The 14,154-nt window shown below is 38.3% G+C and overlaps 1 protein-coding gene across 2 annotated transcripts in view; it reads right to left on the bottom strand.

Moving 5' to 3' along the window:
• Positions 1–10,919, bottom strand: part of adamts17 (ADAM metallopeptidase with thrombospondin type 1 motif, 17) — a 155,096-nt gene extending 144,177 nt beyond the window's left edge. For both annotated transcript variants that reach the window (XM_056239563.1, XM_056239564.1), the window contains exons 1-3: positions 10,755–10,919; positions 8,800–9,146; positions 4,780–4,948 (exon numbers count right to left, since the gene is read on the bottom strand). In XM_056239563.1, the coding sequence (XP_056095538.1) occupies positions 4,780–4,948; positions 8,800–9,146; positions 10,755–10,827 (589 nt within the window). In that variant the 5' untranslated portion in view covers positions 10,828–10,919. The remainder of the gene's footprint in view (positions 1–4,779; positions 4,949–8,799; positions 9,147–10,754) is intronic.
• Between the last annotated feature and the right edge of the window lie 3,235 nt (positions 10,920–14,154).

Below are 14,154 nucleotides of genomic sequence, written 5' to 3'. Positions count from 1 at the left end.
CTTCAGATAAACGCACCGCCTAAATGACAAGTTTCTCATAATCATTTTTGGGTAGATTCTGTTCTCTCCAGACACCAAACTAGCCACTAACCACCCCCAGAGTTCAGCATGAATGTGCTGTACGCATCAATCAAACGCTCTTCTTGGATCAGTCCTACAAATTTCACACGTTGTTTCCTCTCGGATCAGATCAGTCTTTGTGTCTGCTCCCAAACCGGCGTTCCCTCTTCTCAATGTGGATACTTGATCCTCTTCAACTCCACTCACGACGCTAACGCACCGACATGAAGAATGAGGCAAGCCGTCTGTTTGTCCTGAACCTGAGCTTCCTGGCATGTGAGCGTGGGCAGAATGGATCAACGGACCTACAACTCCGCAGATTACACGGCCCGATTAGAAGTGCTAAGTGCGTTTTGTCAGAATCCAATTTCAGTGGAGACAGAGAGGGAATCATTGAGGGAAACCGGCAGCTTTTCCTCACTCCTGCCGTCACCACCGTGCAACCTGATCCATCTTACGCATCCAGACAGCGCGTGTGTGTATGTGTGTTTGTGTGCCCGAGAGGGGCATGTGGAGTTTAATGGATTTAAGGTCTGTTTCTGCGAGTATCCTTCTCTGAGGACTTGGTTTTTGAGGTGGGGTTATTGTGGGAAGCAATGCTCAACTTTTCTCACTTAACTGTTTTGAGCTTTTAAAGAGGAAGAGACAACGGTAATCTTGGGGAGAAACTAACTAAATGTTGTGGCGTGACTAGTAGATTTTCAGTTGCATGACAGTACTTCTGTTTTCAAAATACTAGTAACAACTAAAAAACAACTAGCTATTTTTTTTCAAAAACATTTTTTGCATCAACATTTTGTTGAGCACTGATGAGATGAAGTAAAGAAAATATCTCTCTCACTGAAATAGCGTTGAAAGGGCTGATTCATTTTAGCAGTTGGTTAATTTTAACGGTTCATTCATATAGAAACAATTCACTAGCTGCATCACAATTCATTAGTAGGCTCCAAATTCAGAGGCTACATCCTTCGAAGGACGGATCTGTTGTTACCTTCATTGCAGGGGAAACGAAAGCCATATTTAGAGGCCGCATTTAAGCAAAGTCCCTTTCAAGGAAAGAGCCTTCGTCACTCAGTGGTGACCCAATCGGCCTTCGAAACAAATGAGTGCAGCACACACTCAGTTAACATACTGTGGTAAAAAAAAAAAAATCTAAATGTGGAGTTTTATATTTATAACATATGATACAGTTAAGCAACATCCCACGACCAAGAGTGTTCTCTTCCTGAATACCATCACGATTGAAAATGTGACACTGATTTCCTACATTTCAATAAACAAGTACTTTACATTACATTACATTAGTACATTTTAGACGTAATATTGACTGTTTTTGTTCTATTTCAGCAGCGAAAATAGTTCAAAACAAAGATCACAGCAGAACCATAGTGCATCTCAAAGCAAACCTCACCCTTGTTTCATTACTAAATGATTCAGCGTTTTGAACGAATCAGTTGAGTCAAAGATTCAATGACCCATTCATAAACAACTGCCTCATTCTTGAATGCATCAGCCATCTGAACGAAACGTCTAAATGACTCAATGATTCACTCATTAAGACGGTCACTTGCTGGCACCTACTGGTGGTTTAGTTTCATGTTTAAAAGTATAATTCTTTCCCCAATATTTTTTATCTGTATATTCAAAAAATATTTAAAACAATCTCATGACATCATTTAATACAGTTGTATTTTTTCATTGTAGATGATTTATTTTGATTGGTAACAGCCCTATAGTGTCTTTTTATTCTAAATGAATTTATTGATCAAATTTAAGAATTTGAAATGAAAGATAAGGCATACATTAAAAAAAGATTAGGGGAAAATGCCTTGGGCTAAATATCACAAAAGCTGATAGAACACAAATGAGAATATTGCTTCAGAAAAAAATATATTTACTTAAATCCTGTTTTTTTCCAGACAAGCAACTAGGACAAGTGAATGAACAATTTTGGAGCCTGTTTAGCACATTATGTTTTTATACATTATACATTACTGATCTTAGCAACTGTGGTCGTCAATTATCAGACAAACCTTTGCTCCTTTCTACTGTAAGTCTGAGGAGGATCTGTGTGTTTGGACAGTGTCAGTTTTCAAAAAATATGATAGAAATTCCCTTCTAATAAAAGCATTACACTAGCCTGGATGCCAGCCCGAACCCCGCCCACAACATTATTTGGTCAGGAAGTTTGGTCTGGACTCGATCCATTGAGGAGTAATTATGATCAGTTCAAAAATCGTCGGGCCAATCAAATTGCCAGGGCGGGCTTTATATGATGATGGACAGATGATCTGCAGTTACGTAATCATCACGTTATCAAAGAGCGCTTGGGTTGAACTGGTTTCCCTCAGAGATGACTGCAGCTGGAGAATTGAGATGTATAGATTGCGCTATCGCGTCTGTTGTAAAAGAAATCGACAGGGCATTAATTTTAAAAGACGAACAGAGAACTGCAATCAAGGCATGATCGGAAAGATGTTTGCCGCCCTTCCTACGGGGTTCGGCAAGAGTTTAATTTATCAGCTGGCTCCGATGGTCGCTAAGAAGATGGTATGCAATGAAAACCCTGTGGTCGTTGTGGTTTCTCCTTTGGTCGCACTCATGGAGGACCAAGTAAAAGAAGCAACACTCATTATTTTACTACTTCTTCCAGCGTGCGTGCAGTTGAGTTCTGTTGACAACTATGCGTAGCTCAGCGTTGCTCTGATTGAAAATTACTGCCGGGATGTGTATAATAGTGATGCATTTTCCAATCACAATAATATGTAATTTATCTATTTCTTCAATGAAAAACGACAGATAAAAATGCCATTCGCAATGTCAAATATCAATCACATAAGAATAACATCAGTTAAGTTTTTACCACTTTATGAACACATTTTACTGAAAATCATGGCGGATGTGGAACAGACTACTTTATCAAAAGGCTAACCTGACTGTATCTGAACTACTTTAAATTATGAGCAGCTTGTAGCTTGGCAAGCTTAGGTTTCGAAGCAGCTTCCCAAACCCTGGTGGGAAATGAGAGAGAAGACTCTGGCAGGCCAGCTGAAAGGCCTCCGACAGACATGAGTGCAGAGGAAAGAATTTTCCCCCCAAATCTGGCACTTTTTTCGCCTATTGGTCTATCGCCTGACTGACTGACAGACTTGCAGACACCAGGTGCTGGGGGAAACCGCATCGCTAATGCACCTGGAGCTTTTTTACAGCAGAGACAAGATCGCTAGAGTCCAACCGCATGCCTGAAACACACAAATGCACCCACATATCAAGACCCTTGCATACCCACCAACCTTTCTTTCATTTCCAACTATCCGTTTTTTCGTCTATATGAACTGGTTTTGGTTACTTAAATTCCCAGATACTGGCATATGGAAAAAATCTACTTGTCAAGTCTGCCGGTGGTCTTCTCATCCTCGGGTTATGTAATATTCATAGTACACAAAGTCAAAAGTAAAAACAGTGGACTTGAACGATGTTGAACCAGGCAAAAAGTTCAAGGGGACTTTAAGTCTGGATCTAATGTAATCAGCCACGAACTAGGGTAGCGTACATATGGAAATTCCATAAATTGTTTTTGTTGGCCCATAGGATTGTATATATCCACACACATACCCAGATTTTTGGATAATTACATCTTCATTTCAAAGGGTAAACTACAAATCCAATAATGCAATATGCTTAGACAAAACTTCCTGCCTCGGAATATGAAAACCTGCAGATGCTGGAGGCATTCAGAGAATCAGAGGGAACAGAAGAGGCCGTTTTCAAACATGCGAATTCCTTTCGGCAAGAAAAATCCATAATCCTGGCAAAGAAAAACCCAAGGGGCTGGAAAATATGCACGGTATTATTAATGTACGCGAGCAGGCCAACAGAATACTTGCTTTCTTACTGGTAGTATTTCAACAGCAAAGCAGCACGCTCCAACAGGAGTTTACCACCATTTACCAGTGCGATAAAGGCATTAAAGAGCAAAACAGCGGAGCTTTCTCTCTCCCAATATCTTTCAACGCTGCTACGAAGATGAAGACATCAAAGAGTTACATGGAGTCATAAAGGTTTCTATGAAACACTTGATTTACAGACTTGACAACTCTTGAATCTTAAGCGGTCCTGGAGGGAAGAGGAAGATGGGAGACACATGAGAACCTGAGCGTGAGATTATGATAACAGACTCCTAGAGCGTAGTGGTTCACCACTGGTGAGTTGTGGCCCAAAAGAGATTCACAGGTTTGTTTCTACAGAGCAATGCTGAATGCAAATAATAAAATGCAACTAAACATATAATTGTGCATAGTTAGGAGAGTGAAATAAATCCACTAAATGTCCAATAAAAATGTACAGTATTTTATCTGTCACTAGTAAGAAAATTTAACAGGTTTTAGTTTATGATGAACAAATTTGGAACCATGGGTCACCACTTGATAGTCAACCTAGAATCTGTGTGCTTTTAAATCCACTGTAGAAACACTAGTATACATGTAGCACATAGAAATCGTAAAGGTCTCTGGGTGAAAAAGGTGTTAAACTGTGCATTTATTCCACAGCAGTGTAACTGACTGCATAAATACACCACTTTTCCCACTAGCACCCACAATTTGACAAAATGAAATCCCTGTGAAGCTACGAACTGAACTAAAATGACCTCTAAATCAATGGGGCTTGCCACACTTGACACGGTTAAGCCCTCCACATTTCAGCGCAGCGATGTCTCACCTTGGATGGTTTGGCACAATTTCGGGCTGCTGTCTGCAGCAGTAGCAGGTCCATCCGATGAAGAATGTATTTCCCGGATCACTCGGTGTTCCCAGCCAGAGAAGGAATCCGCAGCCTGGCCCACTGGCGTGATGAACAGTCTTTCCTCTTCAGTTTGAACCAGGCCAGTCTGCAAGAAAACACATGAGGTGGAACAATCAATAACGGCAGATGAGAAAGCCTTTATCTGGATAGAATTTGTAACTTTGGAGGCAATCTGTAAATGTTCAGAATGTTCAGAAAACTGTCCAGTAAGATATTAAGGATATTAAAAAAGTCATGTTTTTCAAAAGTTAAAAAAGTTATAAAGAATTTATATTTTTTTATTATTTTAATTTATAAAAAAAATCGTATTATTCGTTTTTTTCTATATATCAATTAATATATTTTAATTACATAGATTACATTAAAATATTTCACAATTTTATTATAAAATGTTATAATATATATACACACACACATACATAGTACATACATACATGCACATAGATTACATTGTATTTATATAATTTGCAACAAATAATTATAATTAGGCTACTTTTAATTTCTTTAATAAACAGGTTCTGCACATACTGAAAACAACAAGATATGTAGATATACCAGAAGATTACTGCACTACCTGAACAGACAGCTCATATTTCATCAGCTTTACTTGATTTGATTTGGATTTTTTTTTTTTTATGTCTTAAAGCCACACCTGCAAAGCTTTTAAAAGAAACTCATGAAATCACTATAAACTGAGTCCATGTGACTAAGACTTCTGAAGTCACATGATACCTTAATGTGAGAAACAGACATTTAAGATATGGACTACGTTCATGTTTTTGATCACTATGAACTGCTGATGTACAGTAAATAATGGCATAACTTTAATTTTAGGTGAACTATTCCTTTAAGATTGCATAGAGAATCTCAGATGATGTGCTTCAGGAGGAAGCTGATGTGTTTTCTATTACAGCAAACCCAGGATCTCCCATATACGAAGCCTTCTTTCCCCTCCACCTGACCGTGTCACCCCTCGTGGCTTCAAGGGCACAAAGATGTGAAATGTGATAATAATTTATCTCCTTTTGCCAAGGCCCAAAACTACAAAGTCAGCATCAAATCCGGAGACAGCGTTCAGTCAAGCAGAATAGTCCGGATTGACGCTGCATGATCCAAGCAGCACAACAGAGGCTTCGCTGGAGAAAAGAGTGGAAAATGCACATGGATGAGGTGAGGCAGATGTGCATAGAGCCCCAGGCGGGTGGAGGAGGAAAAGAACATGGGAGTGCTGACAGGAAGTTGCCCATAGAGGCTGTAAAACATACGCTTTCATCACAACATGTACAGACAAACCCCACATGTACCAGGTTAAACAAAGTACAGTTACATATGGCTACACTCCGAGGAGAGATAGAGCAGGAAAAATGGTCCGAAATGACATTAACAGGCAGGAAAACCTTGTTTTGGTCCTCTCAAACTTCAACATTGTTTAAACAAGATTACTAAGTAGAAGTTAGAAGAAGTAGACTGCGCATGAAGGTCTCTTTTCAAAGCCTAGTGAGCTCCCTACGTAGACAGCAACCTTCTTTTGCACAAGATCAAAAGTTGCATTATATGCATTCTTCAATGAGTAGGGATTCCCACAATGCATTGCAACAAGATCCGTGTCTGCGCCAATCGCCTCGTGGGCAGTTGCGCTTCGGGCGTCCCAGGTTCGAGCCCCGGCTCGTGGACCTTTCCCGGTCCTGTCCCCCTCTCTCTCTCTCCAACTTTGCTTCCTGTCAACTAACTGTCCTATCGTGATAAAGGGCAAAAACGAAGATCCGTGGAAAAATTTTATCAAAAATGGTAACTATAACTATAAATATGCTTAAATCAATTAATATGTAAAAGTATCTAAGGGTACAATTACACATCAACGATGTACTAAAAACAGAAAACATTTGTAAAGAAACACTACATGCCTTTAGACTGAACACATAATACGCATGCGCATGATGTCACCATTTTCACACATTTGTGTTTTCATAGTTTACACAGAGACGATTTCGATTTCACAAACTTGCACTTTGAAAACCATTTTCAGAAGTTTCAAAGTTTCAAGTTTTCAGGCCCCCAAACCGACATAGTTGTATAAATGAACGGCCAAAACGCATAAAACGTTTTAAGCTTTTAGTTGAAAACAGTGTTGTGAAAACGGCCCTAAAAATAGCTATAAAAAAAATCATTGTTAACCAGAAAATTTTGCTTATTTGGGATAGCATACTACCATTCAAAAGTTTAGGGTTGGTAAGATTTTTTCATGTTTTTGAAAATGAAAATGTAAAAAATAGTTTAAAAACTGGACATCATTTCCACCATCCAAAATTGTATTTCCTTGCGGTGAGCAAAGCGGCGAGAGAACTGCTCGCGTCACTGACAGCTGTCAGATGGGGCCAGTTAAAACACACAGCTGATCTTCGACTTATCTGCAAAACCGTTGAGAGCTTCACATCTGCTCACGGTCAGTCTCACTTTAGGTGTCAAAAATGTCTGACCCTTCTAGTCACATGTGGATAGAGCATTTACAGTAACAATGAGCTCATTTTCCACATAGTCAGCATAAAGAGGGATGGGTCAGGGTGGTCAACTAGTTGTCAGTTAACCGAACTGTCAATCGGTGAGGTTTGTCAATAAGTTTGTTCAGAATACGTCAAAGACCACAAGCCCTGGCCAATCAGATGACTGAAAAAACCTGCACTCTAATCAGATTAATTGACAGCTTGCGATAATGGAGTGCCACATCCCTTTCTGGTGTTTGATTGATGGCATTTCAAAAGGAAGTTTGAAGGATGGAATGATCGTAATGGGACCAAAGTCAGGGAAACTCTTTCTCAAACAAACAGCCTCTCTCCCATGGGTGGGCCTGGAATGCTCACAACCACAAGTCAAATAACCACCACATATTCAAAGTGTGGTCGGGTGTATCTCACAAAAACATGTCAGTGTCACATTTGAACTTAAAATCAAAAGATAACTAATAAGAAAGAAAAGTAAGCCTGTTTTTAGGACCATTAAGAATTAAATGCATTGTGACAATTTTTTCACGACATTTCAGCACATATCCTTTCTTCTAATACGAACAATTACATTATAATTTTTAAAAAGCACCTATATTGTTAGTTCTCTACTCACTAGTGTCAAAAAAAGGTTTCACGTCTGTTTTGATCAAAATGTCGCAAAAGCAATTAATAAAACTCTATTAACCAGAAAAATTGTGCTTATTTTGGATACACTTTGGATACAGTATTGTTCAAAAGTTTGGGGTAGGTAAGATTTTTTAATGTTTTGAAAAAAGTCTCTTATGCTCACCAGGACTGCATTTATTTGATCAAAAATACAGTAAAAACTAATATTATGAACTATTATTATTATTATTCATTTAAATTATCTATTTTAATATATTTTTAAATGTAATTTATTCCTGTGATGTCAAAGCTGAATTTTCAGCATCATTACTCCAGTCTGCAGTGTCACATGATCCTTCAGAAATCATTCTAATATGCTGATTTGATGCTCAAGAAACTCTAAAAAAAATATTTTCATTATAAAAAAAAATGTCAGAATTGTTTGATAAATAGCTAATTTAAAAGAATAGCAAAATGGAAATCTTTTGTAACATTGTAAAAATATATTTACTGTCACTCTGATCAATTTATTGCGTCCTTGCTGAATGAAAGTCTTAATTTCTTTTTAAAAAAACAATCTTACTAAACTCAATCTTTTAAAAGGTTAGACATCAAGAAAATGTTCAAATTAATAAACAAATAATACATATAATAGATGAGAATGTGAGTTTTTTGCATTATGGTAACGATAATTAGAGGAGGCAACGAAATTTAAAGGACTTTAATTTTCTTTAAGCAAAATCAGATTTCTTGTTATTGAAACAAACACATTCATGCCTTTCCAGCAGTGACAATCTCCCAACAGCTTGGAACTTGGAACTCCACTCACCAGTCCACCACAAGCATCCAATGAGGCGAAAGAGTCAGTGTGATTGAGAACGGCTCCGGTATAGAAACACCGCCGAACCTTTAGAACAGGTTCATGCTGAACGCTGCCCTCCTCGCTCCTCTCCTCCATCAAAAACCCCTCGGCGAGGAAAGAGTCGTCTCTATGGAGCTGCAAGTAGAGTTCCTTTCCGAAAGCAGGCAGCCGTAGAAACAGGTGGTCCTCCTGCTGATGGTCCGAACGTCGTCTGCGACCTCTGCTCCACCTGTAGGTTCCCTGGAGCAGGTGCACCTCTTCTGGCCGCAGCTCCTGCGGAACGACCACATCTGTCTCGTACATGGCAGATTGCGCTAGAGGACATGCAACACGTTGTTATTTGAAAAGCAGTGCAAAGTGGATAGTCACGTCAGAGATCCCAAAAAAACCTCTATTTCCATGACTTTTCCATGACCTTCCCAGCCGATTACTGGATAAGCATTATACCCAATTTCATGCAATTAAATATTTTAGTGCTGAGCATAACCAGAAACACTTACATTCACTATCGTAATTTCTATGATTTTTAAAATAAAAAAAGAAGATTTTAATCATTTCCATGACTTTTCCAGACCTAAAAAAAATATTTTAAAATCCCCTGACATTTCTAAGTTTTGTGGTAACCCTTCAAGACAGTAAAACATTTAGTTTTATAAGTTACAGTTTAGTTTATAAGTCTGTCTGCAGTTAGTTAAAGAATGATACACATCAGGGGGAATAAAGTTGTTAAAACATTAAACATGGAAATAGAGGGTACAGAAACCACCGAACAGTTCATTAAAAAAATGAAGTAACAAAGTGCAAAGAACCATAAGAAGCACACACTCAAAACCAAGTAGGCTGCCTACATAGACAGTGTTCTTGTGCATCATACAGTTGCATGAGCTCACATGCTCTCTCAGCACTCTGTGATGTAACATTAACTCTTTGCCAAGAGAGTTTTTGTTCCCATAATGCATAAAAATGCTTTCTAGGAAAGTAGCTCACTGGAGTACAGAAGACACACTATTCTGGCTGCCTAGACAGTATTTTTTGGGCATCGTACAATTGCATGAGCTCAACATGCACTCTCGGGCAAGAGATAATACCTACAATTATTTTGAAATGGAATCTAAAATGCCTACATGAGAATGTGACTTGTGTACTCTAATAAGATGATTATCTATACAGCATTGTGTGCAACATACAGTTGCATGGACACTCTCATTCAAGAGAAAAAAGGTCTAAAAATGTGCCACAAATGCCCCCCAAAAACTGTCTAGTTAGGCAGCTGACTACACAGAGAATGTGTGACCTCTAGTAAGCTGACTATCCAGGCAGCCTTTTTGGCATCATACCGTTGCATGAGCTCACATGCACTCTCAGCACTCTGTGATGTAACATCCACTCTGCCAAAAGAGCGCACGTGACGTCACATCATTTCTTTCCGATTATGACGCCCAAAAAAGCTGTCTAGGTAGGTAGAGCACTTGGTTTTAAGACACACAACATCTTGAAATGTAACCTGGGTGGTGAGCTCTATATGGCTCTTAGTCTTAGATAAACAATTTCATCTTAATTGAAACAACATGACTGAAACCTTTTTGTAAGCAGCAGGAAAAATATGCAGTTTGCCGTTAAAAATTATATAAACCAGTCGAGGAGACAAGTCGCCGTCGGTTAGTAAACGTTAAATGATCCAGTCGAAAAAAATACCATGGTAACCGCAGTTTCCGCCGTTATCTTGACTATGCAACTGCAAAATAATGAGTTAATAAGGGAATATGTGTAGAAGCTTTCAGGTCATTTCTGACATATATATATATATTTTTTTTTTTTTGTCCAGCACCTATAGCTGTAGTAATATAGGTAACGTTACATAGCCTGAAACTGGTAACCATGGTGAATTTCTGTCAGGAGTATCGCAGGTGCTGCAGTCTTACCTGATATTGCCTTCAGTCCAATGCAAAGGAGAATTAAAGACAAGAAAAGCAGTAGAGTGTCATTGCCGTGCATTATTATAAGTAATATGTCGTAGATAAACAGTCTGTGTGAAGAGAGTAGGCAGTGTGCGCTGGCGGAACAGCAACAGGCAGCGGACTGACGCGAAGTTTCAGAAAGTTTAATTACAGCAGACGGGGAACTCAACTTCAGGCAAAAGCCCCGCCTCCGAACACAGACTGCGTTCGGATTCGTCAATTTGATCTATGTAAATAGATTCCTGCAGCGTCATTGGCTATTGGTTCTGTCATTCTGAAAAGAGGGCCGGGACAGTGCACGCTGTCCCACACATCTTTTGAAACAGAGGGAAAGGCAAATCAGCCTGCAGCTGTTAGGTAAATAAAACGTATTAAATCCAACAGTTAAGAAGAACTTGGTGGTAAGCTTTCATTTGTCCGTTTTTGGCACATTCTCTGCTGAACAAAAACAAAATCTGCCTAAGCTACTTTTTTTTTTTTTTTTGCTGGTCTCCCAACTTTGCCAAAATGATGATCAGATTAAACTTGACCAGCTGGTAAGCTCACAAAACCCCTCTAATCAACCAACCAATGGCTGAGAGACAAGCAAACCAGTTTAAGGTGGTTTGCTTGTCTATAGTTTTAGATGGGTTTAGGGTATTTGTCATCTGGTCAGTTTGGCCAATCAGCTAAACCAGCCGAACAGCTTAATCCTTCTGGCCGGGGCAGGAGGAGACCCGCAAAATCATTTAAATTCAACTAAGGGCAGCAAAACCACCTTAAGCTGGTCTTTTCAGCAGGACAATGCATAAACTGATTGCGTTCTCTAACTTTTACATAGTCATAGACATGTAAACTTAATTGTTAATTGTTATAGCTTACTGTAGATGCCACAACATGTCAAATTAAGAATTGGGCCTACTATTAAGAATTAATATAAAATATTATTGATAATATTCAGTTAATTATTTTCAATAATAACTTTTTTTAACTGTGTAAATGAATTATATCTCCTTTACTTTCTATTAAACTTAAAAAAAACTCAATTCTAAATGTTATGCTCTAAATAAATAACCCCAGCCACATTGAATCTTAAAAGTGCACGTTGTAATTTGAAACCTCTCAAGTCAGAATAACGGCACATAAAAGAGAGTCTGCACAGGGTAATTTGCAAGTATATTAAAAGAACAACTTCAATCATTTTGAACTGCATTTCACTTCATAATCAAAACCACATAGATAAAGAAACGCAAATAACATCCTGGCAAAGAGATTGACAAAAAAAATCTTCTATCCCTTTGTGTAGACATCCTTTGTCATCAGATAACTTATTGTGAATTCTTATGGATACCATCTCCGTGGCGTATATGCTGGCATTGCCTGTAATTGTGCCTCATCAGTTTTAGAAGTAACAGATGTGATGTGTTATTACTAATGCAGAGCATGTGAAGACCTGGATAACATTATGGGAGAGTATCGATTTAAGTACTGGATGATTATTATATACTGAGCTGAAAATTGTCGTTTTGAATGTAAGTTATAGTTGTCAACACACAGATAAAGCAGTGGGGTGGGATTGTATTGTAGCCCATATACAGTCATTAAAGGGCCAAAACTATGTGAGTTATGTGTGCAAGTCATGTGATTAAACACAAAAATGCATTTTGTGTTTTGCATGTGTGACCTTTACAATACGCCTTGTTTTAATATTCAGTTTGAAAACTGAAACAAAACATGATTTAAATGTCCTCTATTTAGCACGTTAAATGAAATGCAGTGCATAAGGGAGTCTGTACAGCAGTATGCACTAAACTAATCTAATAAAGGAGCATTTGAGTTGCTATGCAGTTACTATGTCCTGGATAGTTGCTAGGGCATTATGTGGTTTCTATGCAGTCATCTTAGAAAACACCACTAATTCGTATCTCATATCAAAACAGGAAAAAGGCCTAGTGCAGTCTGGAGATGCACTGAACAAACCTTTGGTGTAAGAATCTACTCTCCATTAATTTTGTGGATTCTCTTACAACAGTAAGAGCAATAGAAAAAGTCATTTATCAGCAGTCCGTACCCTGAGAAAGGCGCTCTTGTGAGTGGATAAAGTTCATTAGAGTAGGTCAGCAGAGGCTTTAATCCTATTTCAAGTGCTTTGATTTTCTCATTCCTCTTCGCCAAAGTACCACTGAAGAATTACTGCTTCCTGTGGATAGCGGGGCCGCTGGCACAGCCAAGTGGCCCGTAATGAGCGATGGTCATGGCAAAATGATCTAGGCTGGATACAGTGGTGCTATGATGATATCTGAGCACAGAGTGCCGAATTTATAGCAAAATAAATCTGCTGATTGTAGTTTGAATGTACAGTGTACTAATGCACTGATTATCACTGAACCACCCAGAACACGCTAGCAAATATTCAGAAAACCTGAGAAGAAATCCCATAGAAAGTTAATTGCATGCCTTACAATTTGAGGTCCATGTCCATAAATGATTTAGGATAAGCTATGTGCAAAATGTTTGATCAACAACGACAGTAGTCAACATTTGAAGTGGTTTTACATGAATTTTGAACAATTTGAACAACCGTTCTTGTCTTAGGACAACTTTGATGAACTTTTTTGATCCACTTCAAATGTTGACTACTGTATGAACAACAGTACTGGTGATGCTTACTTTAGCAAACACTATTAATGATAATCATGTTTGGGAGGAGAAGCGTTGTTTTTTATATATTTAAGCAGAACAAAATATCACCTGCATGACAACAACATGATTCCAGGTAGCCCAGATCCTTACAGTCATCCCTGGAAAAGATCCCTAGACAGCAGTGATTTATGAACACAAGCACAATAATGAAAGCAAGTATTGTGACACCAAAAATTATTTAGCAGTTATCATTTTGAGTTGACACTGTAGAACACAGGTTGTGTGCTTGATTGCAGAGGTCAAGAGTGTGGTCAACTGCTCCCTCTAGAGGCAGTACACTAAACAAAGAACGTGTTCAGTCGGAGTGAGTTTTAAAAGGCAGTTTGTTCTGTTTCATTATGCCATTACTGCTTGACTGCCCTTTACACATTGATTTTAAAGGGACAGTTCACCCAAAAATTGAAAATGCATTACTCACGGTCATGTTGCTTGAAATTTGTAAATGAGATTTAATAGTTAGGACAGAAGGTATGAAGATTTCATCGTATAGAAATGAGCAACTTGAAAATGAGAATATTTTCTCTGTGTTCCATTAAATGCAAAATATATCTATAATATGACATAAAATATAATTGACTGTAAAAAAAAAAAAAAAAAAGTTTTTTATGGGGAATTACTCTTTTCACCCAAAATATTTTGAACTGGGGGTCCATTTAACATATAGGGGAGAAAAAAATCATAA

This window comes from Rhinichthys klamathensis, unplaced genomic scaffold, assembly GCF_029890125.1.
Source record: "Rhinichthys klamathensis goyatoka isolate OS25496 unplaced genomic scaffold, OSU_Roscu_1.1 h1tg000567l_1, whole genome shotgun sequence".
Lineage (NCBI taxonomy): Eukaryota > Metazoa > Chordata > Actinopteri > Cypriniformes > Leuciscidae > Rhinichthys > Rhinichthys klamathensis.
This window is presented reverse-complemented; position numbering and strand designations above follow the sequence as displayed.